Source organism: Lithobates pipiens, unplaced genomic scaffold, assembly GCF_037356315.1.
Source record: "Lithobates pipiens isolate NorthernLeopardFrog02 unplaced genomic scaffold, aLitPip1_a1.2 Scaffold_22, whole genome shotgun sequence".
NCBI lineage: Eukaryota > Metazoa > Chordata > Amphibia > Anura > Ranidae > Lithobates > Lithobates pipiens.
This window is the reverse complement of record NW_027507784.1, coordinates 83,422,992-83,450,868: the sequence shown is the minus strand read 5'-3', so window position 1 is coordinate 83,450,868 and position 27,877 is coordinate 83,422,992. Positions and strand designations below refer to the sequence as shown.

Here is a 27,877-nt window from a genome sequence, read left to right as displayed (position 1 = left end):
ATTACCCAAATACATGCTGTATTTTCTATGACTATGTTTTATCAACTGTTGAATATTGTATAAACCTTTTTTATTTTTTAAACATTGGTATTCATATATGCTATCTTCCATAGTGCTATTTAAAGTCCCATTTGAGGGGGGGGGGATTGTGTCTTTTGAGGTGGAAAAGAAGGGCAGATGACGTCACCTTGGCCAATCAGAACCTGCTTAGTATTGACTGACAAAAATCCAAGGAGGTTTCTGAGTGGCCATTGTCCTGGAAATTTCAAGCTTCTCCGGGAAAAGCGCGCTTGTATATCTTCATGTAACACAGACACAGATGCTGGTATCACGTTGAACTTCGCAGAATCCTACCATAGAATGCTCTACTGCTTTTATTTATTCCGTAAACATGAATAACAAAGGAAGGTGGTGGCTTCAGAATCGGCCAATCAGACACTTGTGTTCTTTCAAAAGAACCAATTACACAAATGTATATATTCAAACAGATTTCCAGTAGTGACGTGTGCATACGGTCGTGTGCATAGCCATGCAGCAAGCATCCTGTGAGACAAAAAGTGTCTTACAATTTGAACACTACTTACAGGGCTCTGAACACGATTGTGTTGCACACTTTCACTGCTACCAATGAAGCGAGTCATACTCTATCATGGCTCAGTGGGCCATAATGTTTTATGGTTATGCTATGATTCCCATGTACGCAGATCTGCCTGTTTGGAGTGTTAAAGGAGTCACCATGAGGTGGCCAGTCCCTTGGCGAAGCATGAACGATCATCCCTAAAAAGAGCAAACAAATCTGCCGTGTCCAAGGGAAGGTTTCCACAGCCAATGGTCTTCCACCAACGTCTGTGTATGCGTGAACACGCTCGCATGAGCGTATTACAGCAAAACTGACACTGGAAGACATCTGACAATATATATTAATAAACATTTCCACAACAGCAATGCTCTTTGGTGTCCAGCAGCAAAGGAAAGATGCTCCTACCCCTCCGGAAGAAGAAATTACTTATTGTATATAGCGAATGCAGTGAACTGCGTACAGTAACGGCATGTGTAGAATTGTGTTTTTACCAAGCTGGCCCACAGTAAGTCCATCATGTTCAATTATTCCTGGAGTTCTGCATTAAGCAGCGCAAATGTGTTATGGGTAACTTTAGCATCGTTCTAATTTATTTTCCTGAATTACTTTTACCTTTTAAGTACATAAACAAAATTAGTTTTTGGTACATGGATTTAGCACATACATTGCTTAATTTTTGTTATAATAAGCTAAAAATTTGATTTAGATTTTTTTTTTCACATTTAATAACCTACGTTATTTTGTAATTTTTTTTTTACTTGTTGGACTTTAACTTTACCCGCTCCAGCTGTCTGCCAATGAGCCTTGTGCCTCACTCTGTGCAAAGTGCTATAATTGGCTGTTATAGTCATCTCATGATTGGGCTCCTAGTTTTAAAGGGAGTGTAGAATAATGTTCCCTCCTTTTTCTTTTTTTTTTTCTCTTTGTTTTTTCTAGTATACTAAGTTTGAGAAAATTAGAGGCAAGGAGCATAGGGACACGAAGTAGATGTCCTAGTGAATTTTCCATAATGTAGAATTAGGGATTCAAGGAATGGGAGCTGGATCCAATTATGGCCTTGTAAGTGGAGGAGCTGGGACAGATACAAATTTAGTAATGGCAGTGCATCGGTGCCTTCACCAAATTGAAGCAACCTTATTGGATGAAGTCGGCCTTTAAATGAAAATGCACTATTTTTAGGCTTCATATGCTTAGTGGATTTTCCCTAACTAATAAACAATACCAGGAACACTTGAAAAATTAATGTCAATCCGTCTCTTCTTTCACTGTTTACAAAGTGTAAATGAATAATTTATCAGTGTATCTTGTTTTACGAGTGTAAATATAGCTCACAGACTATGCAATATGTGCACATTAAGCGGGAGCACGAGGGGGGGCCTCCCAGTAAGACTGTGTTAAAAACAAATGGATGGAGACTTTAATGGAAGGAGCACGATGGGCGAGAACCACAATATCGCAAAACGAACAATTTATCCTTGATCTTGCTTCCTGTACCATTTTATGCCTCTTATTAGTTTCACAGTGTGACGTCGTAATAAGACAGTGATTATTATGCAGGCCGATTTAAGCAGAATGGTTTACATCTCTCCTGCGATTTCTCATCCCTCTCCAACTATGTTTCCAAATTTAGGACTCAAAACGGAGTAGACGGGGCCCAGGCAGACGAAGGGGTGGAAAATGCTGCTCTGCAAGGTTATCTGCAGGTGCTGGACGATGCTGGGAACCCTCTGTGCCTGCACTGCCAGGAGCCCTGCCCCCAGGCGCAAGATTGGACTCCAGTCTGGGATTCACGCTTTTGCTCACAAAAATGCCACGATGACTTCCTGATCCGCTCCAATCAAAGTTACATGAGGGCGAAGGTTTTTGAAACCGAGCACGGCGTGTGCCAACAGTGTTGTTTAAATGTGCACGAGCTGTACCTGAGTGTGCGGGACGCACCCAGGAGCCAGAGGAAGATGTTGCTCCAGAGCTCCTGGATGGCACAGCTGCCAATAGACCAGGTAAGATAAGAAGCAAATGTCTGGTGAGTAGAACATTAAAGGGACAACTTACAGAAAATTTGATTTTATTTTAGACTGGTCTCTTTACATAATCCAGAAAGGCAGACATTCCAAAATTTAGACAATCTAGGGCAGCGATGGCAAACCTTGGCACCCTAGATGTGTTGGAACTACATTTCCCATGATGCTCATGCACTCTGCAGTGTAGTTGAGCATCATGGGAAATGTAGTTCCAAAACATCTGGGGTGCCAAGGTTCACCATCACTGATCTAGGGCCTTATTCAGATATGTGTTTTACCCCAGATGCCCAGGCAAAATTTAGCAGCACCGCTTAACTGGACAATAATTTTGTAAATAATTTGCTTGCCTAAATTTTGTATATGTGTGTATATATATTTATATTTATATATATATATATATATCATATAACATATAAGGTCATTTATTTGGTATGCAGTTTTAATAATACATTGTGCATTTTTCATTTACACACAACAGCTTTTCACCACTAGGCGCCCGCGCTATAGCCAAAAGACGGCTACAGTGCGGGCACCAATTTTCGAGAGGCCGTCCCTGGACGTCGCCCTTTTTACTTCCATGAAGCGCGCATCAGGGAAATTTTGTGCTGGCCGTGTATCTTGTACACAGCCAGTCACAGATCGCTGTAAATGGGCAATCACAGCGTTAGTTTACAGCACGATCTAAGTGTCCAATGAGAGATGATCTCATATGCAAACATATGAGATCATGTCTCATTGCCGGCTCTCCCTCCTCACACAGAGACTGCGTGTGAGGAGGGAGAGACCAACGGCTGCAGCGGTGAGTGCAAAAAAAACCCACGAAAAATAAAGTGCCCACAGTACATTTCACTGCCACCTGTCCCCAGTGCCAAGTATAAGTGGCACATCAGTGCCACATATTAGCGCCATCTGTTATCAGTGTCACGTGTCATCAGTGCCACGTATTAGTGTCATCAGTGCCACGTATTGGTGCCATCTGTTATCAGTGCCACATATTAGTGCCATCTGTCATTAGTGCCACATTAGTGTCATTGTCCTGGTGCTCCAGGGTCTTCAAAAGTGTAATAGGTAGTCAAGTTAGATGTATAATTTATGCACCTAGAACACGAGATGGTGCTCCCTGCATGTTGGACCTCTCTGTGGCCAGGCTGTGGAAAAGTCCCACACGTGGTATCATAATACTCAGAAGGAGTAGCAGAATGTCATTTGTGGTATACACATGCCATGTGAGATGAATAGCGCCCCATTGTTGGAGCCGGTGGGAGTAATAGCGCCCCATTGTTGGAGCCGGTGGGAGGAATAGCGCCCCACTGTTGGAGCCAGTGGAAGGAACAGTGCCCCATTGTTGGTGTCAGTGGAAGGAACAGTGCCCCATTGTTGGTGTCAGTGGAAGTAACAGTGCCCCATTGTTGGTGTCAGTGGGAGGAATCGTGCCCCATTGTTGGTGTCAGTGGAAGGAACAGTGCCCCATTGTTGGTGTCAGTGGAAGGAACAGTGTACCATTGTTGGTGTCAGTGGGAGGAATAGTACCTTGTATCAGAATTTAGAATAGTGCCTGCTGAGCTGGATAAAGACAAGCAAAGGCTTGCAAGTTAGAGACCACTGGGATAGAGTAAGGTAAGGACTATAACCTCTGTCGGTTATTATTTTTTTTTGCCATCTGTATCCCATTGGGTAGATTTCCCTGCACTTCTTGTCCCATATCCGAACAGGAAGTGAGAGGCACAGTCTCTCCAATGTGAGGGGATCCCTGCTTGTCCCCATTCCTGTTCCGATGACAACCCAGAATTTGAGCTTTTCTTCCACTTTTGGTGGGAGCCGTCGCCAGGATAAATAGGGTGACTCTCCCCAATGGGGGCCTAGACAGCAATACAAACCAGACAGGTGTTCCAATCTCTCTCCATTACCTTTAGTTATACTTTTAGGCTCCATTCACACCTGGGCGTTCTGGATCACGGGCGGAACGCTTTGCAATGCCATTATTTCTTTTTTAAAAGTGTTTATCATTTTTCACTTTTAGGCATAACAAATGCCAGCCATTTCCTGCTGCTGGCACCACTCTGAAGACAGACAGCTACCTGGCATAAGAGGTGAAGGTGCAGTTGGTATCACTCCACATAGGACAGGAGCCGGCGCTTCACATAGGAGAGGAGACATTGGCTTATGTGGCTCTTGCTCCCTGCTGCAGCTCCAACATTACAAGTAGTCCCACTGCATTGCACTCTGTTTGATCCTCTGGAATGGCGGGTCAGCAAGCCCAGCCCGAGATCTACCAGTCACCTGTCTGCGATCTACCGGTTGCTGACCCTCGATTTAGATACTTTTACAAGTGTCAGGCTTTTTTTCTGACAAAACGCTGCTGCCAGGAGGAAAGGCTTCTAGGAGAGTTTGCAAAACATCCTGTGTGCATGAAGCCTAAAAATGAAATATTCCAGGAGTTGCACTTCGACCTCTTCAAGGCCGCGCTATAGCTGATTGGTGATTACAGCGCGGTTCGCACAGTGCTGGGAGGGCGTCGCATGATGTTCTCCCATCATCTCCCTTCCCACACGCCCTTTGTGGTGCGCATCTGCAGTGATCTGTGATTGATGTGTCCTTCGCACACTTTTGATCACAGATTGGGGTAAAGAGCTAATCACAGTGGCTCTTTACCACGTGACCAACTATGTCCAATCACAGTGTAAACAGGATTTCCACATTATTGGCAATCCTGTCCCCACACTGACAATGAGAGAGGAGAGCGGATAAGCGGCAATCCACTTATAATCAGGGCACTGGTCATCAGTGTCCTGTTTATCGGTGCAGTCCCATCAGTGCTGCCAGTCAGTGCCATATATTAGTACAGCCCCATCAGGGCAGCCCCTACAGTGCCCACCAGTGCTGCCAATCAGTGCAGCCTCATTAGTGAAAGAGAAATATTAATTATTTAGACAATTTTAAAAGCGAAAATAAGACGCTTTTTTTGTTCAACATTTTTTTTTTGTCTTTTTTTCCTTTGTTTAGTGAGGAGAAAAAGCACAGAGGCGCCACTCTAAGTGCAGTAATGCAATGAGATTTTAATTAACAGATTTGGTATACATACTCACAAGAGTAGAATTAAAACAGCCATGTCAAGTATAGCCAGGTAGAACGTCTGTGAAGGGAGCCCATCCGTGGCTGTTGGATGGTGAAGTGGAGCGGGTTGCGGCGGTGTTCACCGACGTTTCCTGGACCTCGAACACACAGGGAGCCGGGGGATGATGACACTTCCGGGTTAGCGGCGGACCAATAGGCGATCCGTTACGGAGCATGCGCTCCTTCTTCAGGCCTGTTTTAATTCCACTCTTGTATGTATACAAAATCTGTTCATTAAAAACTCATTGCTATACTGCACTTAGAGTGGCGCCTCTGTGCTTTTTCCCTCAGCCACCCCAAGAGTTGCTTCTCGTCTTCACTGGGCTGCCGTCAAGGGGCTATATTATGGACTATATGGACTCTTTACAGTCATTTACTTGAAGTTATTCTTTGTAAAGTTCCTCTAAGGTTTTAGGTAGGGATGCACTGATACCAATTTTTTTGCGAGTAAGAGCCGGTTCACACTGCGGGCGATGCGAGGCGACACGACTCGCCTCGCCGCGCTCTCGCAAGTCGCCCCAGTTCTGTACAATGGGACCGTTCTGAGAGGAGCGACTCGAGTCGCTCCGACTCAGAAAAAAGGTTCCTGTACTACTTCTGGGCGACCTGGGGGCGACTTGCATTGACTTCTATACAGAAGTCATCTGCAAGTTGCCGCTGAGGTCGCGGCAGGTCGCGGCGAGGCAAGTCCGTGTCGCCTCGCATCGCCTGCAGTGTGAACCGGCCCTAAAGGTTTTTGTTTTTTTTAGTACTCGCTGATACCAATTACCGATAACTACCGCAAATGTTTTGTTTTCACTTCAGCTATCAGCAATGGTACAAAGCATTGAAAAGTGATTTACAAATTAAATAGATTTTTTTTTTTTTTTTTTTTTTTTTAATTTAGCACTTTTTCAATGTGAAATGTGTAAATATATGTTAATATATATGTGTAAAACTATTCACTAACAAAGCAAACAAAAAAAAAGTTTTCATTGTTTATCGTTTATAAAATAAACATAATCAAAAAAAAAAAAGCAGGCAAATTATAATTAAATGAAGGAGAATAGGGAGTTAGTCAAGGCTGATTAGAGTAAATTAAGGGTTATTAAGAGATTAAACAGAGGAACATTTGTTCATCCCTTTGATCTTCAGATGAAGAAACAGAAAGAAAAAGTTTCTTTTCATTTTTAGTTTTTTTGTGTTTTAGCGGCTGAGCAATGTTGTTAACTGCTTCCCGACCGCCTCGCGCAGATATACTTTGGCAGAAGGGCACATACAGGCAGATTAACATACCTGTATGTTGCCCTGTAAGAGGCGGGCGTGTGCCTGCCGGGAGCTTCGCGGTCGTGGGTCCCACGGACCCGGTGTCCGCAGGGATACCCGCGATCATCTCACGGTGAGGAAGAACGGGGAGATGCTAATGTTAACAAGCATCTCCCCATTCTGCCTAGTGACACTGTCACTGATCTCTGCTCCCTGTAATCTGGAGCGCTGATCAGTGACGTGTCACACACAGCCCCACAGTTATAATCACTCCCTTGGACACACTTAACCCCTACAGCGCCACCTAGTGGTTAACTCTTTCACTGCCAGTGAATTTTTTACAGTAATCAATGCAGTTTTTTAGCGTCGATCGCTGTATTAATGCCAATGGTCCCCAAAAATTTGTCAAAATTGTCCGATGTGTCTGCCATATTGTCGCAGTCACAATAAAAATCAATAAAAATGCCATAAAACCATCCCCTATTTTGTAGACGCTATAACTTTTGTGCAAACCAATCAATAAACGCTTATTGCGATTAATTTTTTTTTTTATTATTTTTTTTTTAGAAGAATACTTATCGGCCTAAACTGAGGAAAAAAAATGTTTTTAAATATTTTTTGGGGGATCTTTATTATAGCAAAAAGTAAAAAATAGTGGGTTTTTTTTTTCAAAATAGTCGCAAATTTTTTTGTTTATATCGCAAAAAATAAAAACTGTAGAGGTGATCAAATACCACCAAAAGAGCTCGATTTGTGGGAAAAAAATACTTTAGTTTTGTTTGGGAGCCACATCGCACGACCGCACAATTGTCAGTTAAAGCGCTGCAGTGCCGAATCGCAAAAAGTGCTCTGGTCAGGAAGTGGTTAAATAGATTTTTATTTTATTTTTTAATTTTGCACTTTTTGAATATGAAATGTGTAAATATATGTTAATATATATGTGTAAAAGTATTCACTAACAAAGCAAACAAAAAAAGATTTTCATTGTTTATCGTTTACAAAATAGACGTGATCAAACAAAAAGCAGGAGAATAATAATGAAATGGAGGAAAATAGGGAGTTAATTAAGACTGTTTAGAGTAAATTAAGGGTTAAACAGAGGAACATGTGTTAGTCCCTTTGATCTGCAGATGAAGAAACAGAAAGATACAAAAAGAAACAATGTTTCTTTTCATTTTAGTTTTTCAGTGTTTCAGCGGCTGAGCAATGTTGTTAATAAACATTTCCGGCTGCTTTTTATTTTATTTTTGACCGCTCCAATTACCGGATTTCTTTATCATTTCAACTGTCAACAGGGGAGCTCCACTGACAACTCAAATAACCGAGCCTGAAAGTATTTGCATGAGTACCGATACTTGTGCAAATACTCGGTGTCGGCACCGATACAAGTATCGGTGCAGCCCTACTTTTAGGTATCCGTCAGTTTGGTGGATCTACAATGAGGCTGGTGCTAGCGCCAACTTTTTTTCTATGCGTTTCCTTTGTTTAGTGTTTGTCATTCAAAGTGCGACAGCACAGAAAGCTGAAAAATTGGCCTGGGCAGGAAGGGGGTGAGAGTGCCCGGTAGGCAAGTGGTTAGGCATGAGCTCTCATGGTAGTCCATGTTGGGGTTAATTTATCAAAGTGTCTGAAAATACGGACTTTCTGTATTGCCTCACAGCTGCCAGTCAGATTTGGGACTGCAATTTTCAGAAAGAGAAATCTTGACTCGTGTCGGCGAGCAACCCAGACAGTCCTGGTTTAAATGTTTTATTTTTTTGTATAGAGGAGACAGGCTGTGACCGAAGAGCAGCCTATACCGGGACTTCCTTATCGCACTGTCTGAGATGGGAACTGTCTATATTGACCTGCAGCTACCTATCGGATCGAAGACTTCCATTCTCCGGCTGTCGGCGTACAGCGCTGGTTTCCCTGCTGTGAGGCACTGGAGACGGTTCCTATTTTTGAGACGTGATAAATGAGGCCCATATCAATTAGAGCAAGTCTGTTTCCATGGTGACAGAATGCCGGCTTTTATCGGTAATGACAGCCGGAGGATATTTTCAGGTCACTGTAATAATTGCCGAACGTTTTCTCGGTAAAGAAACTTTCTGCATTACCTGTAGCCACTTGTTAGAACCTTTCTTTCAGGACTTTGGATGAGGTGTGACTTTGGTTTGCTACAGCATCTTCCTAGCCCCGTGTCTCAGATTGCATTGAAGCCAGAGGATCAGAATGACAGCCTGGCATCTAGCAGAAGGCAAATCAATGGAAGCCTACATTTTTTTTTCTTCAGGTTATGTTTATTTTAACCTTTTGCCAACCATGAAACGTATAAACTATGATAAAAGTATTGGGACTCCTGCCTTTACACGCACATGAACTTTAATGGCGACTTAGTCTCGTAGCGTTCAATATTGAGTTGGCTCCGCCCTTTGCAGCCATAATAGCTTCAACTCTTCTGGGAAGGCTGTCAAACAAGGTTTAGGAGTGTGTCTATGGGAATGTTTGACCATTCTTCCAGAAGAGCATTTGTGAGGTCAGGAACTGATGTGGACGGGAAGGCCTGGCTCACAGTCTCTGCTCCAACTCATCCAAAAGGTGTTCTAGCAGGTTGAGGTCAGGACTCTATGCAGACCAGGCAAGTTCCTCCACCCCAAACTCGCTCATCCATGTCTTTATGGACCTTGCTTTGTGCACTGGTGCGCAGTTATGTTGGAACAGGAAGGGGCCATCTCCAAACTGTTGCCACAAAGTTGGGAGCATGAAATTGACCAAAATGTATTGGTATGCTTAAGAGTTCCCTTCACTAGAACAAAGGGGCCAAGCCCAACCCCTGAAATACAGCTCCACACCATAATCCCCCCTCCACCAAATTATTTGGACCGGTGTACAAAGCAAGGTCCATAAAGACACAGATGAGTGAATTTGGGGTGGGAGAACTTGACTGGCCTGCACCTCAACCCGATGGAACACCTTTTGGATGATTTCATCTAACATCACTGCCTGGCCTCACTAATGGAAGAATGGTCAAACATTCCCATAGACACACTCCTAAACCTTGTGGACGGCCTTGCCAGAGGAGTTGAAGCTGTTATAGCTGCAAAGGGTGGGCCAACTCAAAAATGAACCCTACGAACGAAGATCGGGATGCCAATAAAGTTCATGTGCGTGTAGAGGCAGGTGTCCCAATACTTTTGAGAATATAGTGTTTATGTGACATCAGAAAAAATGGGCTTTAATCCCCAGCTGTCGCACGTATGTGTCCACAGTGGCCTGAGGTTGTGTTCTAAGAGCGCTCTCTTTGCTTGCTACCAGCACACTGACTGAGCTGTCTCTGACAGGTCACAACTTCTGATAAGTAGCCAATGTGATAGGCTGCCAATCATGTGACTTTTGTGTGAATCGGTCACATGAAGCCGCGCCACCTTCTGGCATGAAAGCCCACTTAAAGACTAAGTTCTCCTTTTTCACTGTGTTACGTTACACTCCTATTTAGAGTGTAACATGATGCAAATGGAAGCCGCTGTCACTTTTTATAGTTTGCATGGCTGTGCGCGGCTCCGCCTGCCAATTCGCATCATTCATTCACTGCGGCAGATTAACTTGTTCTCAATGGATGATGAGTGTGGTATATACCCCCCCCCCTTTTTTGTTTTATAAGTGGTCACATTCCCTATGTTCTCTGCTGCATTAAGAGCTCAGAGAGGTGGGGGAGGAGAAACGGCAGTGCACTGATGTTCCCAGTGAATGACTATGTTAGGGGATGTGTGCCAGGACAAGGCTGATCATTGGAGGAGTGTAGGCTGAGTTGTCAGCATAGCTAAAGAACTGACCACACTGTGTTCTTATGTGTGGTCGGTTTTTAATTGACTGGCAGGAACACCAGGGATTTCACACAAAGGAAGCAATACAAACAGAACAGGAGACTTTCTCACACAATGAGAGGAAAAAAAGTATTTAACACCCTGCTGATTTTGTACGTTTGCCCACTGGCAAAGAAATTATCAGTCTATAATTTTAATGGTAGGTTTATTTTAACAGTGAGAGATAGAATAACAGCAAACATTTCCAGAAATAAACTAATTTCAAAAAAGTAAAAAATTGATTTGCATTTCATGCCTGAAATAAGTATTTGATCCCCTATCAATTAGCAAGATTTCTGGCTCTCAGGTGTCTTCTATACAGGTAACAAGCTGAGATTAGGAGCACTCTCTGAAAGGGAGTGCTCCTAATCTCAGCTTGTTACCTGTGTAAAAGACACTTGTCCGCAGAAGCAATCAATCAGATTCCAATCTCTTCACCGTGGACAAGAACAAAGAGTTGTCCAAGGATATCTGGGACAAGATTATGGGATTGGGCTACAAGACCATCGCCAAGCGCCTTGATGGGAGGGTGACAACAGTTGGTGTGATTATTCGCAAATGAAAGAAACTAAATAACTTTCAATCTCCCTCGGTCTGGGGCTCCATGCAAGGTCTCACCTCGTGGAGTTTCAATGATCATGAGAACGGTGAGGAATCAGCCCAGAACTATATGGGAGAATCTTGTTAATGATCTCAAGGCAGCCGGGACCATAGTCACCAATAAAACAATTGGTAACACTACGCCCTGAAGGACTGAAATCTTGCAAGGTCCCTCTACTGAAGAAGGCACATGTACAGACCCGTCTGAAGTTTGCTAATGAACATCTAAATGATTCAGAGGAGAATATATAATTTTTTTTCAGATGCCCAAGAGCAGTAATGGTGAACCTTGGCACCCCAGAGGTTTTGGAACTACTTTTCCCATGATGCTCCACTACACTGCAGAGTGCATGACCATCATTGGAAATGTAGTTCCAAAACATCTGGGGTGCCAAGGTTCACCATCACTGGCCTAGAGAATAAAATGGCGGTCGTTGCAATACTTTGTCACACCGTATTTGCGCAACGCTCTTACAAGCGCAATTGTTTAGGAAAAAAATACAGTCTTTTTGAATTATAAAATAAGACAACAGTAAAGTTAGCCCAAATTTTTTATATTGCGAAAGATAATGTTACACCAAGTGAATTGATACCCATCATGTCACGCTTCAAAATTGTGCCCACACGTGGAATGGCGACACACTTTGACCCTTAAAGATCTCCATAAGCGTTGTTTCAAAATTTCTACAGGTTACCAGTTTTGAGTTAGAGGAGGTCTAGTGCTAGAATTATTGCTCTCGCTCGAACGATTGCGGGGATACCTCACATTTGTGGTTTGAATACCGCTTTCATATGCGGGCACAACTTGCGTATGTGTTCTTTTCTGTCTGTGAGTTTGGCGGAACAGGGTGCTTAAAATTTGTTATTTGACTTTTTATTTTGACACTGTCCTTTAAAAAAAAAAAAAAATGGGTCGCTTTTAAGTAAACATCCTTTGTAATAGAAAAAAAGTATGACAAGACCTCTTTCATGTGAGATCTGGGGTCAAAGATCTCACATTTACACTTAAAAGCAATAAAAATAAATAAAAAATTAATTTATTTTAAGACCATTGGGCGTTTGATGTCGCTTCCGTCATCCAATAGTGTGGAGCCAAGTGTGGGCTATCTTTCCCTCATTTGGCATCCAACCTGTGAGGGGAGAAGATGACCGGAATGTGGCAGGACGGGGTGGGGGCCCTTCTCCCGCCCCTGATAAGTGATCTTGCGGCGAATGTGTCGCAGAGACCACTTTTATCTGAAAGTAGACCGCACACTGAAGAAGAGGATACCAGGGTTATGGCAGCTAGCTCCTGCCATAACAACGGTATTCCACTTCAAACAGCCGACGTACAACAGCGGCGGGCAGTCCTTAAAGAGGGAGGCCACTGGGAAAAAAATATATTAAAAGCCAGCAGCTATAAATACTGCAGCTGCTGACTATTAATGAATGAACACTCACCTGTCCCAGGGTCCAGTGATGTCAGCAGCTGAGGCCGATCGATCTCTAGGCTGCTGCCGCTGCCATTCTCGGTGGGGGAATCAGGAAGTGAAGCGTTGCGGCTTCACTTCCCGGTTCCCTACTGCCCATGCGCGAGCCACGCAGCGCAGGGGGAATGGACCCGTGCGTGTCCCAGCAGACAGCGTGGCGGGACAGGAAGAGGCATAGACTCAGACAGGTACTGTATTTGCACCCACTTCTGGGCATAGACTCCCCCGGGAGTCTATGCCTCTTCCCGTCCCCGCGTGCATCAGGGAACCGGGAAGTGAAGCCGCAATGCTTCACTTCCTGATTCCCTCACCTAGAATGGTGGCGGCAGCTGCCGAGAGACGAGCGATTGATCGGCTTCGGCTGCTGACATCGCTGGACCCCGGGACAGGTGAGTGTCTGTTTATTAAAAGTCAGCAGCTGCAATATTTTTAGCTGCTGGCTTTTAATATTATTTTTTTTTTTTTTTTAGGTGGACCTCCTCTTTAAGTGCAAGCACACTTTAGACTTTTCCATTTAAAGAGGAGCTTCCCCCTGGTTCAGGAAGATGGGAACTGTCAGCAGCTACAAGTACTGCAGCTGCTGACTTTTACAAAAAAAAACATACTTCCATACCAGGTCATACGGGTCCAGCACTATCATCCAGACAGCCAACTCTTCCTAAGGATTTCAGTTCTTCTGTGCCACCATCTTGGTTTTGGGAGCCAACTGTCACTTCCTGATGACTTACAGCCGGTCCCTCCAATGCACAAGACCGAATCATGTCCAGCCTCCTGAGATGTGACGTTATCCCAGGAGGCTGGGAAGGGGGAGCGAGTGCCACCAAAAATAAACAATCTGCCGTGGGAGAAGATGATGGTATTTTTAATTAATGGATGCAGGTCTGCTTTAAACACTTCCATGCCCCCATGCCCCCCCGTTCAGGACCAGGCCATTTTTTGCGATATGGCACTGCATTACTTTAACTGACAATTATGCGATCATGCAACGCTGCACCCAAATAAAAAAAATTTCCCCCACAAATAAAGCTTTTTTTGGTGGTATTTGTTCACACTGCATTTTTTTTCCCCCCCCCATAAACAAAAAAAGACTGACGATTTTGAAAAGTCAATGTTTTTTACTTTCTGCTAGAAAAAAATATCTAATAAAAAAAATCGAATTTCTTCATACGTTTTTGGCCAATATGTGTTCTGCTACATATTTTTGTTTAAAAAAAAAAAGCGAATATTGATCAGTTTACACAACCGTTATAGTGTCTACAAACTATGGGATATATTCTGGAATTTTTATTTTATTAATATTATACAGAATTTACATAGCGCCAACAGTTTGTGCAGCGCTTAACAAAGTTAAGGCAGACATTACAGTTACAATACAATTTGGTACAAGAGGAATCAGAGATTTTATTGTTTCTTTTTGAAAACATTTTTTACTAGTATTGGCGGCGATCATTAACTTATAGCGGGACTGAGATATTGCAGAGGTCAATCGGACACTAACTGACACTTTTTGGGGACCAGTGACACTAATACAGTGATCAGTGCTAAAAATATGCACTGTCACTGTACTAATGACACTGGCTGAAAAGGGGTTAAACATCTAGGGCGATAAAAGGGTTAAATGTGTACCTAACCAGGCTTTTGGTGTACTGTTTTTTATTAGGGGAAGAAATGGATTCTAGTCCCTGCTTTTTTTTTTCAAGTACTCTCATATGACAGTGACACTAATATGCAGTGCTGATGACAAGTGGGCTCTTTCAGTATTTTTTTTTTTCATAATTTTTTTTTTTTTTAATAATCAGCCTTATCAACCCCTAACATCTCCCTTTGAGACATGGAAAAGGGACTGAGGACTTAGATACCCCAGTCACTTTCTCAGCAGCCTCGGCTGCACTGAACATGAATGGACAGGATACAGAGGCTCCTCCCCATTCATAAACTGAAACATCGTAAACACAGTTGCTTAGTTATGAATGAACAAAGTCGGTGATCACTGACTGTTCATTCGGAAAAGGAAGGAGCCGGTAAATTACAGATTTACTGGCTCCTTCCTCCGCTCTCCATCCTGACAGATCCAGGACAGAGGGGGGAGTGGAGCACAGAGGAGGATATGGGAGACAGTCATCTCCCATATCGGTGGATCGGTGCGGCGGGTTATAAGCACCGAGTTACAAGCACCGATCCCCCTGTATAGATTTCAGTATAGCAGCTGAAAGCCGCGGTGGGGGGAGAGGAGAAGCGTCTGTCAGCTGCTTTTTTTTTAAATCTATACATGGAGATCGGTGCTTTTAACTTCCCCCCACCGCCACACCGATCATCCCTGACTGCCCAAGTATCGGATTAAGCATCAGAGTATTTGCGCGAGTAGTGTGATAGTAGTATCAGTATCGGGACTGATTTACATAGGCAGATCTCCATTCTATGTTCACTTACGATTGCCGCAGATTGGCTTCTACTGTGAGTATTCACAACAGAAGCGGTGTTCTCCCTGCAGGCGGAAATGCTGAATCACATATACATGGTGCAGCGCAGAGCTGCCGCCCTGTGCCAGTATAATTGCTATTGGGCTGTCAGCAGTTAGAAATGCAGTACTCTGCTGACTTGAAATATCTGGATGAGGTGAACTTTGATATGTCTGCCAATCGCTGAATCCTTGCTCCTTCCCTAAGCCCTCGCCCCCATTCTCTAAAGGCAGTTGGCACAGGGGTAGGCAAGCTGTACATCTGGGAATGAGCTGCCATTCCTACTAAGAGAAGGTGACAATTGTCTGGTGATACTTGTGGGGAACTGCTGGAACACCTTCCCAGGAACCGGAGAGTAACGCCGTACATTCCATTTTATTCTTAGAGGCATGCAAGGCTCTAGTTATCGGTAATAGACATTTTTCACATAGTGTTGGAGTTCAGAAATATGACACTTTTTCATCATTACGATGTGAGGGATTCATAGTCCTTTGTGTTCTCCTCCTTGTAGTTTGCTCATTGTAGTTTTCCTACTATTAATTGAAGGCAGTGGTGCTTGCAGTGCGTGGGGATGTACAATAAACCTAACCGCCTGATCACTTGTACTCTCACATTCCCATGACAATAGCTGTCAGACACCAGTTTTAATGGGGTCCATACCGCCATGTTGCTGTACTGTGACATTAAACCACTGCGTGACAGCTAGTCATCTGCAAATAAGGGGGATCCAGGCGGTTACTGGCCCTTTTTATGTGTCATGTCTTCAAATGTGTAACAGGATGAACGACGTGTAACCCTTTTTTTTTTTTTTTTTTTTTCTTTTCCGCAGCTTAATGAACTCATCCGCAACCCCAGTGAAGGACAATTCTGGCAAGTGGACCACATTAGGCCGGTGTACGGTGGGGGCGGCCAGTGCTCGCTGGACAATCTGCAAACCCTGTGTACCGTCTGCCACAGAGAGGTATAGTGTTCCTTTTCATCGTTATTCAGTCTTGTGTGCCTTTAAAGGCAGGAAGGGGGCTAATGGTTTTGGGTATTTTTATTACATTCAACCTGAATTAGAAGTAAATATTTGCTCTAGTATAGAAAATAGGTTCAGTATTATTTAAAAATGTAGCTTTTGCCTTGAATTCCTTCTGAAAAACAATAGTGCACTCATGCCTTGAGCCTCATAGCTGTTTACCTGCAATGTGAGATCTCTAGTCTCACTAGATTTGGTGATGTCAATACTGTGCTGCTCATTGTTCTCCTTGCTGGAGAGGAAGCTGTACCTGAGGATCTGCAGAGCAAGGATCTCCCTGCTTCTTTCATTCTGTTGGTCTGTGCCTCATCTGTCCCTCCTACATTTTGATTATTCCCCCACCGGACATAAATCAACAGGGGGGATATGAGGAAGGCTTCCACTACCAAGAAGGCTTCCTCCAAACACAGATGCAGTACATAATGCGCAGTAAATATGAGTGAGAGATGAGCTGCGGGGGGGGGGGGGGGGTTTGGGGGTGGTCTCCAGAAAATACTGGGGGATTAGTCTGCTCCTTTCTTGTCCATTCTCAGGGCACAGCTACAAGCCAGGTGCCCCTTGAAGCAGCTGAAAAGCCATGTTTTTTTTTTTTTTTTTTCAGAAAGAGAGAGCAGTGCTGCTGTTGACATAAAAGTAGCCAGCATTAAGGGTGGGAGTGCGGGGGGGTGGGGGGGGATATGATCATGGAAGGATATTTGCCTTATATCTTTAAAGAGGAGTTCCCCTGAAAACAAAAAAAAATAAAGTCAGCAGCTACAAATACTGCAGCTGCTGACTTTTAATAATCGGACACTTACCTGTCCCAGGGTCCAGCAATGCGGATTTTAATGTATGTTTGGGATCATTGTCTTGTTGGAAGATAAATCTCCGTCCCAGTTTCAGGTCTTTTGCAGACTCCAACAGGTTTTCATCCAGAATGGTCCTGTATTTGGCTGCATCCATCTTCCCCTCAATTTTAACCATCTTCCCTGTCCCTGCTGAAGAAAAGCAGGTCCAAACCATGATGCTGCCACCACCATGTTTGACAGTGGGGATGGTGTGTTGAGGGTGATGAGCTGTGTTGCTTTTACGCCAAACATATCGTTTTGCATTGTGGGCAAAAAGTTCGATTTTGGTTTCATCTGACCAGAGCACCTTCTTCCACATGTTTGGTGTGTCTCCCAGGTGGCTTGTGGCAAACTTTAGACGAGACTTTTTATGGATATCTTTGAGAAATGGCTTTCTTCTTGCCACTCTTCCATAAAGGCCAGATTTGTGCAATGTACGACTGATTGTTGTCCTATGGACAGACTCTCCCACCTCAGCTGTAGTTCTCTGCAGTTCATCCAGAGTGATCATGGGCCTCTTGGCTGCATCTCTGATCAGTCTTCTCCTTGTCTGAGCTGAAAGTTTAGAGGGACGGCCAGGTCTTGGTAGATTTGCAGTGGCCTGATACTCCTTCCATTTCAAAATAATCGCTTGCACAGTGCTCCTTGGGATGTTTAAAGCTTGGGAAATCTTTTTGTATCCAAATCCGGCTTTAAACTTCTCCACAACAGTATTACGGACCTGCCTGGTGTGTTCCTTGGTCTTCATGATGCTCTCTGCGCTTTCAACAGAACCCTGAGACTATCACAGAGCAGGTGCATTTATACAGAGACTTGATTACACACAGGGGGATTCTATTTATCACCATCAGTCATTTAGGACAACATTGGATCATTCAGAGATCCTCGCTGAACTTCTGGAGTGAGTTTGCTGCACTGAAAGTAAAGGGGCTGAATAATTTTGCATGCACCACTTTTCAGTTTTTTATTTGCTAAAAAAGTTTAAATTATCCAATAGATTTCGTTCCACTTCACAATTGTGTCCCACTTGTTGGTGATTCTTCACAAAAAATTAAAATTTTATATCTTTATGTTTGAAGCCTGAAATGTGGCAAAAGGTTGAAAAGTTCAAGGGGGCTGAATACTTTCGCAAGGCACTCTATATTTCCAAATGTTTTTTTGGGTTTTTTTTTTTTTGTGTAGAACACCACTTTAAGTGTATACCTATTTGCATATTTACAGTGCATTCGAAAAGTATTCACAGCGCTTCACTTTTTCCACATTTTGTTATCTGAGATTAATGGATTAAATTCATTATTTGCCTCAAAAATCTATAAACAATACCCCATAATGACAACGTGAAAGAAGTTTATTTTGAAATCTTTGCAAATTTATTGCAAATAAAAAAAAAACCCGCATGCAGCAACTTGATTGACCAATCCGCTGTCTTCCCGTCTTCTCCGGTCTCATTTCTCACAAGTGTGAATAAGATAAGATGTATAGATTATATGTTACATTATACGTGTCAGCGGCTTGTCAGTATTTTTTATTGTAAATGTCAGTGTCATTGTTAGTGTTACTGTGTGTCACAGCTGTCAATATCGGGGTCACTGAGAGCATTAAACTTGGTGTTTGTAGGAGTGTCTAATTGATTGCAGTTTCTGTGTAAGTTGTTTTTCTACTTCATTAGAGTTGTTATGCCTCATACAGTCAATAGTGTTATGTGGATGTCACGGTCATGTTATGTACAGCAGTCACACTTTGCATCATTATTGGTGCTGCTGTGTGATTACACGTCTCTGGGTACATTATACAGACATAGACACGTCTTAGGAAAGACGTGAGGTGTGTGGCAGGGTCTGAACCCCCACATGTCTGTCTTCAGCATGGCAGATGGTACCTGGGTGCTGGAGTTTTACATTGTCGGTGCCTTTTAAAGTGAACCTATACTCCAGAAAACAAAATGTAGTCTACCTTTCTATAGTTAAAGGTTAACGTCACCTTTGGAAACATGTACCCGTTTTTAGGATGCAACATGTAACATGTTTCCAATGCCTGATCCCCCTCCTCCCTGTGACAGGAGTATGGGGAGAAGTTCCCTGTACTAGCTATCACTTTTTAAAATCTGTGTGGCTATGCGGGGCTCCGCCCACAATGCGTCATTCATTTACATAGCTCTGTGTGTGAATGAGCTACAATCCCCCGACATCCCCAACGAGCACACAGATACTCTGACAGATCTGCAGGAGACCTGTATGGTACCAGCCAGATATTGCCCTCTGCTTGCTTATATCCAGCCCCTGGGGCACTATTTCACCCACTGATACCACCAACAATGGGGCATAATTCCCCCCCCCCCCCCCCCCAGTCAAGTGAAGGGAAACCACTCCTCCCATTGAAACCAATGATAGGGAAAAACAACTCCCAATGAGAACAATGATGGGGCACAGCTCCTCCCAATGATGGGTAACAACTCCTCCCAATGACAGCAATGATGGGGCACCACTCCTTCCAATGACAGCAATGATGGGGCACCACTCCTTCCAATGACAGCAATGATGGGGAACAACTCCTCCCAATGACAGCAATGATGGGGAACAACTCCTCCCAAAGACACCAATGATGGGGAACAACTCCTGCCAATGACGGCAATGAAGGGGCACAACTCCTCCCAATGACGGCAATGATGTAGGGGCACAGCTCCTCCCAATGACGGCAATGATGTAGGGGCACAGCTCCTCCCAATGACAGGAATGATGGGGCACAGCTCCTCCCAATGACGGCAATGATGGGGCACCACTCCTCCCAATGACAGCAATGATGGGGCACCACTCCTCCCAATGACGGCAATGATGGGGCACCACTCCTCCCAATGACAGCAATGATGGGGCACCACTCCTCCCAATGACAGAAATGATGGGGCACCACTTCCCAATGACACCAAAGATGAGGCATTCTTTTTCTCACTGACATCTGGACCTTTTCTACTCCCAATGGCCACAGTCCGGCCTGCCTTAAGTCCAAGGGACAGAAAACTGGCCCCTGTTTAGCACATTTCTAAAAACCCTGCTTTACACGCTCAAAAAAAAAAAGTTTTTTTTTACCTGCAAAAAAGGTGCATTTATTTATTTTAATTTTTTCTAAAAAGAAGTTATCCTTTAATGGATACATTCACCTTCCAAGACAAAAATAAACAAATGCACGTATTTTTGCAAAAATTTGCATTTATTATTTTTTCCCTCAGGAACTTGCCAAGCATTGCACCAGTCATCAGTGGATTCGGGGTGCAATGTCAGGATCCTGCAGGACCCATACCTTCGATACAGGTGGACTGTTTACAAGCTGCAGGGCTTGTGGATGAACTACGAGAGTATATATTAGCTCCCCCCGCAGTCCATTGAGAATTACAAGCCGTCAGCCACAGTGGATAACTACTACTTCTCTCCCTCACAGATCGATGTGAATAGATGACACGTCCATGTGGGTGGAGCGGCGTTTTCAAAACGTGACAGCAGGTGCTGGAAGAAGATCCCCCGCACGCTGTCACAGGGGAAGGGGGGGAGGTTTCACAGGTGTGGGGTGCATTACACCCGAATTATGGGTAGTAACATGCCCTTAACCTCTAAAGATGAAGTTTAGTCTTCTTTTTACTCCTCTCAAGCCCCAAGCCTTGGTGCGGTCAGGGAATGCGAGTTCCTAAGAAGACTGTAGTTGCATGCAGACAGCCCCAGGTAACACCCACATGTGATGATGAGCATCCATGCCTGAAAAACAACTAAAATGAAATGAAGGGAGCAAACCAGAGAAAGTAAGGCTGGGGAGGAAAGAGTCTAGCTGGATGATGCTGGATGTCCTCCAGCCAGGAAATGAGGAGGGCTCAATCAGACTTGTTGCAGCTTCTAATGCACATTGTCAGAAACTAAGAGTGTGCAGTGTAAGCAGTTTCAGTACAGGAGAGGAGCCTGTGTACAACTGTGCAGGACTGAAGATGAGGCCAAAGTTCAGTTTTAGAAAATAAACGAGGCTGTGCAGTATACTGGAGGCTGACATTTAGGCAGAGCAAACCAATCAGTGATCCATTCAATTCGGCTGTGCCTCGGCCACACCCCCTTTCTCTCCTCATTGGCTCATGGACTTTGATTGACAACAGTGGGAACCAGTTGCACCCCGCTGCTTCCTCAGCCAATGAGGAGGAGCCAGCCGAGACTCTCCTACAACATCACTGGATCTAGATGGGGCTTGGGTAAGTATTGGGGGTGCTGAGGAGGGCTGCTGCACACAGAAGGTGTTTTTTCTTAATGCATAGATCAAAAACCTTCCGAATTTAGAACCACTTTAATTTTTTGACTAAGTCATGTGATGCGGGAAATGCAGCAAATCCTGTGCATTTTCCAGGCAGCAATGTTTTCTGCTGCAGGTGTCAATGTAAAATTAAAAACACCTCAAACGCTCGCAAAAAAACGCAGTGCGATTGCCAGAATCTGTGTGAACACCCATGAGATGCAATTCAGGCGCACAAAAAAAGGGGGGTCCTGCACCATTTGGCTACGGCTGCAAAGTGATTTGGGCTATACAAAATGTATGGGTGAAACCGTACTGCACAGACATCGCATGTGATGCGCACAGGAATGCGATTCCTGTGCTGTTCACATGCGGTGTCCCTCAACGCACAAGTGTGACCCCAGGCTAAAGTTCCACTTTAAAGAAACGAAAACGGAGTATGCGGACTGCCATTGCTGACCTAATACGCACTATGCTGATACTTACTTTAGCATCTTCAGAGTCACTAACCCCGAAACAAGTTTTACAGATTAGCTTAGACTTTAGAAATAAATATCTAAACTTTATATGAGGCAATATAAAATATATACATGCATCTCCATCCCCGATACATTGAAAAGAAGAGAATGAATAAATGAGCTTAGACTTTAGGCCGGCCATACATGGTTCAAAACGTTAATGAGCAAGCTGACTGTGCCAAGTTAAGCGATCAATCGGTCATCTTAGGTACAACCAGCCTGCTGCATTCTCTTACAATTATAGCAGCCGCTAGCAATAATCACTGTCTTCTCCTGGCAGGGGCAGCTCGGCAGGATGGATTCCCCTGTAGGCACTGTCTGTGTTGATTGGAAATTCATGCAAATTTCTTTTGGCTCAATCATCATCCCATCAGCCCCGCACTTGCACCATTTAGGTCGCGGGCGGCGCTTCTTCCTCCTCGGCTTCAAGCTGGCTTCCCCTGCACCTTCTCCTCCTCTTCTGTGGCCAATATGACTGCTTCTCCTCTGGGCCAATCGAGTCTCAGGACCCACCTCCTAATTGGCTGGGAGGAGAATCAGGAAGACAATATTGAATATTAATTCACTATTGTCACACAACTGGGTGGGCTCAGTGTGCAGTACTCTGCGTCCCAAGCCCACCCTTTTTTTAAGTCAATCAGAGCTTCAGGCTAGCAGGGACAGCACATTGGTGTAGTGGTTAGCACTTTCACCTAGCAGCAATAGGGTTGCTGGTTAAAATCCTGACCGCGACACTATCTGCCTGGAGTTTTGCATGTTCTCCCTGTGCCTGCGTGGGTTTCCTCCGGGTACTCCGGTTTCCTCCCACACTCCAAAGACATGCTGGTAGGTTAATTAGACCCTGTCCAAAAACTGGCCATAATATGTGTATGTCAATGTTGTATGTGTTGTAAGTGTGTCGGCACCCTACAGGTTAAAGGACCGCATAAAAAGCTGCAGATGGACACCGGTGGCAAGAAGCGCCCTGAGGCGATTCAGTTCGCATAGGTAGTCACAAGTCACTCATTCATTCATTCATATAATCACATGCTTCAAAAAAAAAAACCCTATTGGAATCCATGCGTCCGGAACCCTACATGCAGATTAGGGACTGGACACATGGATTAGGGTGGCGGCGCCCCCCTCGCGTCCTGTATGACAGGTCGCCACTCTACCATATGCTTGTTCCAAGTTAGAGTTGGCTTAGGGTTTTCAGAAAGAGGTAAACAATGAAGGTGGAGAACGATAGACGCAGTGCAGAGTCAGACTTTGACCCCAATTGTTCCAAAATTGAGGAAACACTTAAATATTTGACGATGGAATCTTGTTTGTATTTTGTCTTTCAGGGAGCTGACTGCAGTGTGAAGACTTTTCTACACTTTGGACAGTTTGTAGACTTATGCCTCTAGATTGTAGTTCACATGTTCACATGGCATGTCACAGACCCAGATTGACATTATTTTCCCGGCTAAAATATCACTAATGTTATTACATAAACCGGGGCGATTCTTCATTGTTCATCAGGTAGAAAGTGTAGAGAGAGCAAATTACTCTCTATTCCTATCCGCACAGTAATTAGCAGTAATTATTGCCCACAGAAAATGGGAAAGGCTTAGATCAGGGCATCAACAGCGCTGCGCTCCTTTCAATTATTTTACAACTGTCCATATCATTCCTTCAATGCCTTGGATTGATTGCTGGGTAGTGGAAGGTGACTTTCTCGCCTGGATCCAGCGCAGGAGTGGAGTCTCTGCTCTCTCTTAATTGGGGCAATTTTTATGGCTCGCCTTTCTAAAGAGCGTACGAGATAAAATGGAAGTGCCTCGTTATCTGCATTTTCTAATTTCTGCAAATTTTCCATCACTAATGAGGCAATTTGAGTGAGAAGCGGCAGACTTGTCCAGCGGTATAACTGCCTCCTGACAACCCGACAAGCTCGGTGAAGCTTCAGATGATGTGACACTCTGTGCTTGTTGATGCCAAAAGCTTTCAGCTAAGCCTTATTTACAGTGCGAGTCATTGTGGGAATGTGCTGCCTTACCCAGAGTCCATTGAGGCACCCTGAGTGTCCTTTCACTTTTTACATTTTTAGTTTCTTGTTTTTGGACTGTAATGAGGATGCTGAAGGAGAGAGTCGCAATTAAAGCTGATCTAGCATCAGATGTATTTTTTCATGTTAAAAGAGAAGTTTAGTTTTTCTTTTGTTTTTTAGAATCCAACTTACCTAGGTGCAAAGGCGGCTGCTTCATACGGGGCGCAGCCCTCCTAATCCATGGGTACGGCCCCTAATCTACATGCAGGGTGCTGGATGCATGGATTCCAATGGGGCTTTTTTTTTTTTTAAAGCACGCGAGTGAAGCCTGAGGCTCTAATTGGCTTAAAAAAAAGGGTGTGCTTAGGGCGCAGTGCCCTGGGCCCCAAGACAACCCACCTGTGTGACCATAACAAATTAATTATTATAATTATGATAATTATATCTTTACTGCTTCTCCTGTTGGCCAATCGGGAAGCGGGAGGAGAGCAATTGGTAGAGAGGAGAAGGGATTGTATTGGCCGGTACCGGGGACTGGGAGGATGTGCGGGAAGATCCTGAATATGGCCGCCGTCGGCTCTCTGCTCAGGGAGATTTGAGAACCAAGCAATTACCAGTGTATGATTGCTCGGTTCTCAGTGTTGGAGCTGGCAGGGGGACCTCTGCTGCACCCACCTAGGCAGTGGCTGCTGGTGCTCCAGGGGGATGGGGGGAGTAGACAGGTGATCTGTTTGCTGCCACTGCCTAGGTGGATGCAGCACTGGTCCCCGGTTGGCTCGAACACTGAGAACTGAGCGATCATACACTGTTAATCGCTTGGTTCTCAAATCACCCCGAGCAGAGAGCTGGTGACTGCTGTCTTCTCTGCCTCACACCCACTGGACTGGAGGGGGTGGGTGTGGTTCAGGCTCTCAGCGGCTCGCCGAGAGGCTGAGCCCGGTGCTGGTCCAAGCATGTGTGCGATCCCAACGTTTTTGTCGTGATCTTGCCCGAGCATAGACTGGCTCTGTGATGTCATCTGACAGCGGGCTTCAACCCTGAGCTTTGAGCTTTGGCTGCACTTTTCCTTAATGCCAATACATGCTAAGTATTGTGCAAGTGTAACATTTCCAGGTGTTTATTACAAGGGATGAGCTCAGGCGTGTTCACATGGAACATGCACAGAGCCCGCCAGGAAGTGAGCGCAGCGCTGCACTAATCACAGGCAGTGAGACATTGCCTCGATGTGCGGCTGCAGAGATCGGGCAGTGTCTCACTGCCTGTGATTAGTGCAGCGCTCACTTCCTGGTGGGCTCTGCATGTGTTCCATGCTAACACCCCTGAGCTCATCCCTATTTATTACCTCCCGCAGAGATCACAGTACTCTCCATGATAATGCCTTCACCTGCGTTTTTCTTCAGAGAGGACAGCGCCATATTTGTTTAAGCATCATCCAGGGTCGCAATATACAAATAGGACTGAGAAGCCAACTCAGAGATTATATAGTCATGTAGATGCCTGTGCATTTCTTAGCTATGCTCACAAACCTGGCCTGCTACAAAATGCTTCCTCTTGCCTGCAGCAGATTGATGACATCAGCTTAGCAGCGGTCTTGCAAAGTCACTGAAAGGTTTACTTTAAAGGGAACCTGTAAAGAGATAAGGGAGCTGCAATTGCTGCTTTGTTTTGAAAGGTACAATGGATCCCAGTCCTGGCTTCACTACAAGAAGTTATACTATATGACAAAACGTTTGTGGACCCCTGAAAATCCCACCCATATGAGCTTGTTGGACATCTCCTTCCGAAACCATGGCTAATTAATATGGAGTTGTCCCTCCTTGCAGTGATAATGGCCTTCAGTCTCCTGGTAAAGCTTTTCCACAAGACCTTGGCATGTGTCTCTAGGAATGTATGCCCATTCCACCAGAAGAGCTGACGGTTCATGAGAAAGATCTTGCCCAACATCGACATTGCAATTTACTTGTATATCTGAGAAAGGGGTGTGCTCTGTAGTCCAGCAGGAGAAAACTCAGGAGAGGTTGACAATAGCGTTTGGCATTTCAGTGCAGCAGTGGCACTGCACACAGTGGTGTTGCCGAGTGAAACAGAGTTAGGAGCTCTCTGGATTTCGGCAGATCAACCGGTATTCTGTATTTGCATCATCTTCAAAGAGCCAAGATCCGGTGAGATTTTCATGTATTGCAGAGATGTACTAAATATATATAATTTTTTTTTTTCTTTTTGTCAAGACATATAAGAACCTGAAGCTGTGCCCAGAAGGCAGAGGACTAGTTGACAGTATTGCCTTTGGTCCCCTTGAAGTTGATCTTTCCCCATTAATGATTTAGCACTGTGTTTCTGTGTGGAGGTGGGCATCTTTGACTTGGTTTACTCATGTCAAAGCTGTCCCCTGATCATACATACAGATATACAACTATGTGGCTGTAGGCACAGCATCAGGTAGAGCTTTACTATTTTTCATGAAGAGTTCCAGAATTTTTTTTTTTTAATTTCTCTCTTGTTGATTGGGGGACACAGTTCTGATTTAGATTATCACCAACTGGATTTATTGCCATCTGCAGGAGAAGGATGCTAGATGCACTAAAAAAGCAACAACAGTCCAGAGAATGTCACTCCCTCCTGGTGGCCAAAACCTTAGCCACAGCTGTGGACAACTCCGGTTATTAGCCTAGTGTATTGGAGAAACGACTTAGAATTTTCTTCCCAGAAATCCTAAGATTCTTTGGGTTTTTTTTTTTACAAGTTGGTGGCTGGGTGACATGGATAACCTAGAACAGTGATGGCAAACCTTGACACCCCAGATGTTTTGGAACTACATTTCCCATGATGCCCATGCACTCTGCAGTGTAGTTGAGCATCATGGGAAATGTAGTTCCAAAACATCTGGGGTGCCAAGGTTCACCATCACTGATCTAGATCCTGGTAGTACCCCCCAGTTTCTGCCAATCCCCCGTCTCCTTGCTCTGTAAGGGTTTAGCTGCAATGGCCCACTTTCCTAAGGGGCAGCATGGGTTTTTTTTTTCCCTTGACGGGTACATTTGACTGGCCAAACTGCTGGCTTGTCACAGTGTCCTCCTTAAAGCCCTGCAGCACCTCGGCTCTGGATGGTGGTAGTCTGCAGTGCCATGGCAGGTGACTGTGACTCCTGGCAAATCACCGCCAATGGTAAGGTGAGTAGTGTTCTGCCTGCCCCCGCCTCTATTTTTTTGCACTGTCTAGCCTTTATTATATTAATAATTATGATGATTCATGAGACCTCAATATTGGTCTACAAATTTAGAAAAACATCAATTTGGGCCATCTGTGGTCATCCGAATCAAATTGAGGAATGGGTGTATTATCCACCCTGGTGTATATTAATAATTATGCTGATTCATGAGACTTTCTTATATTGCACAGAGGTTATTGCATGGGGCTCATGGAGGCACCAGGGTTCCCATGAGGCTGTAGGCACAGAAGAGCCTAGGCACAACCACTTACCAGGAATTTCTATTTTCAGGAAGAATTTCGGACAAAAGCTTAATTTTTCAGAGTACCGCTTAGGCCCCAATTAACATTTCTAGATGTTCTCTCTAGATAGAGAATCTTGACTTTTCTAGTCCAGGTCCAGTTTAAGCTGAAATGAGATATTATTTGCAGGAAATGTTTTAATGGGAGATCTTACTTTTATGCTTGAACCTGCACTTTCCTTTATCCAGAGAACAGCTCGGCAGGCGAAGGAAAGGAGCCAGATAAAGAAACTTTCCATGGCCTCAAAATACAGCTCTGACATCACTAAATTCTTCTCCAAGGTCTGACATTTCGTTGTGATTCTCCCGTCTCTTCACCTGTACAAGTCTTATGTTTCTCTCCGGTTTTATGTTCTTCTGATTCATGAATACAATAAAAAATGTTATTTGGGTGAGTA

At 44.3% G+C, this 27,877-nt stretch overlaps 1 protein-coding gene across 1 annotated transcript in view; it reads left to right on the top strand.

Moving 5' to 3' along the window:
- ZRANB3 (zinc finger RANBP2-type containing 3) overlaps nucleotides 1-27,877 on the top strand; it is a gene marked incomplete in the record, with an annotated part of 393,324 nt that extends 365,447 nt beyond the window's left edge. The window contains 3 exon segments of the mRNA XM_077447813.1: nucleotides 2,211-2,580; nucleotides 16,163-16,294; nucleotides 27,669-27,877. Of these exon segments, the coding sequence (XP_077303939.1) occupies nucleotides 2,211-2,580; nucleotides 16,163-16,294; nucleotides 27,669-27,767 (601 nt within the window).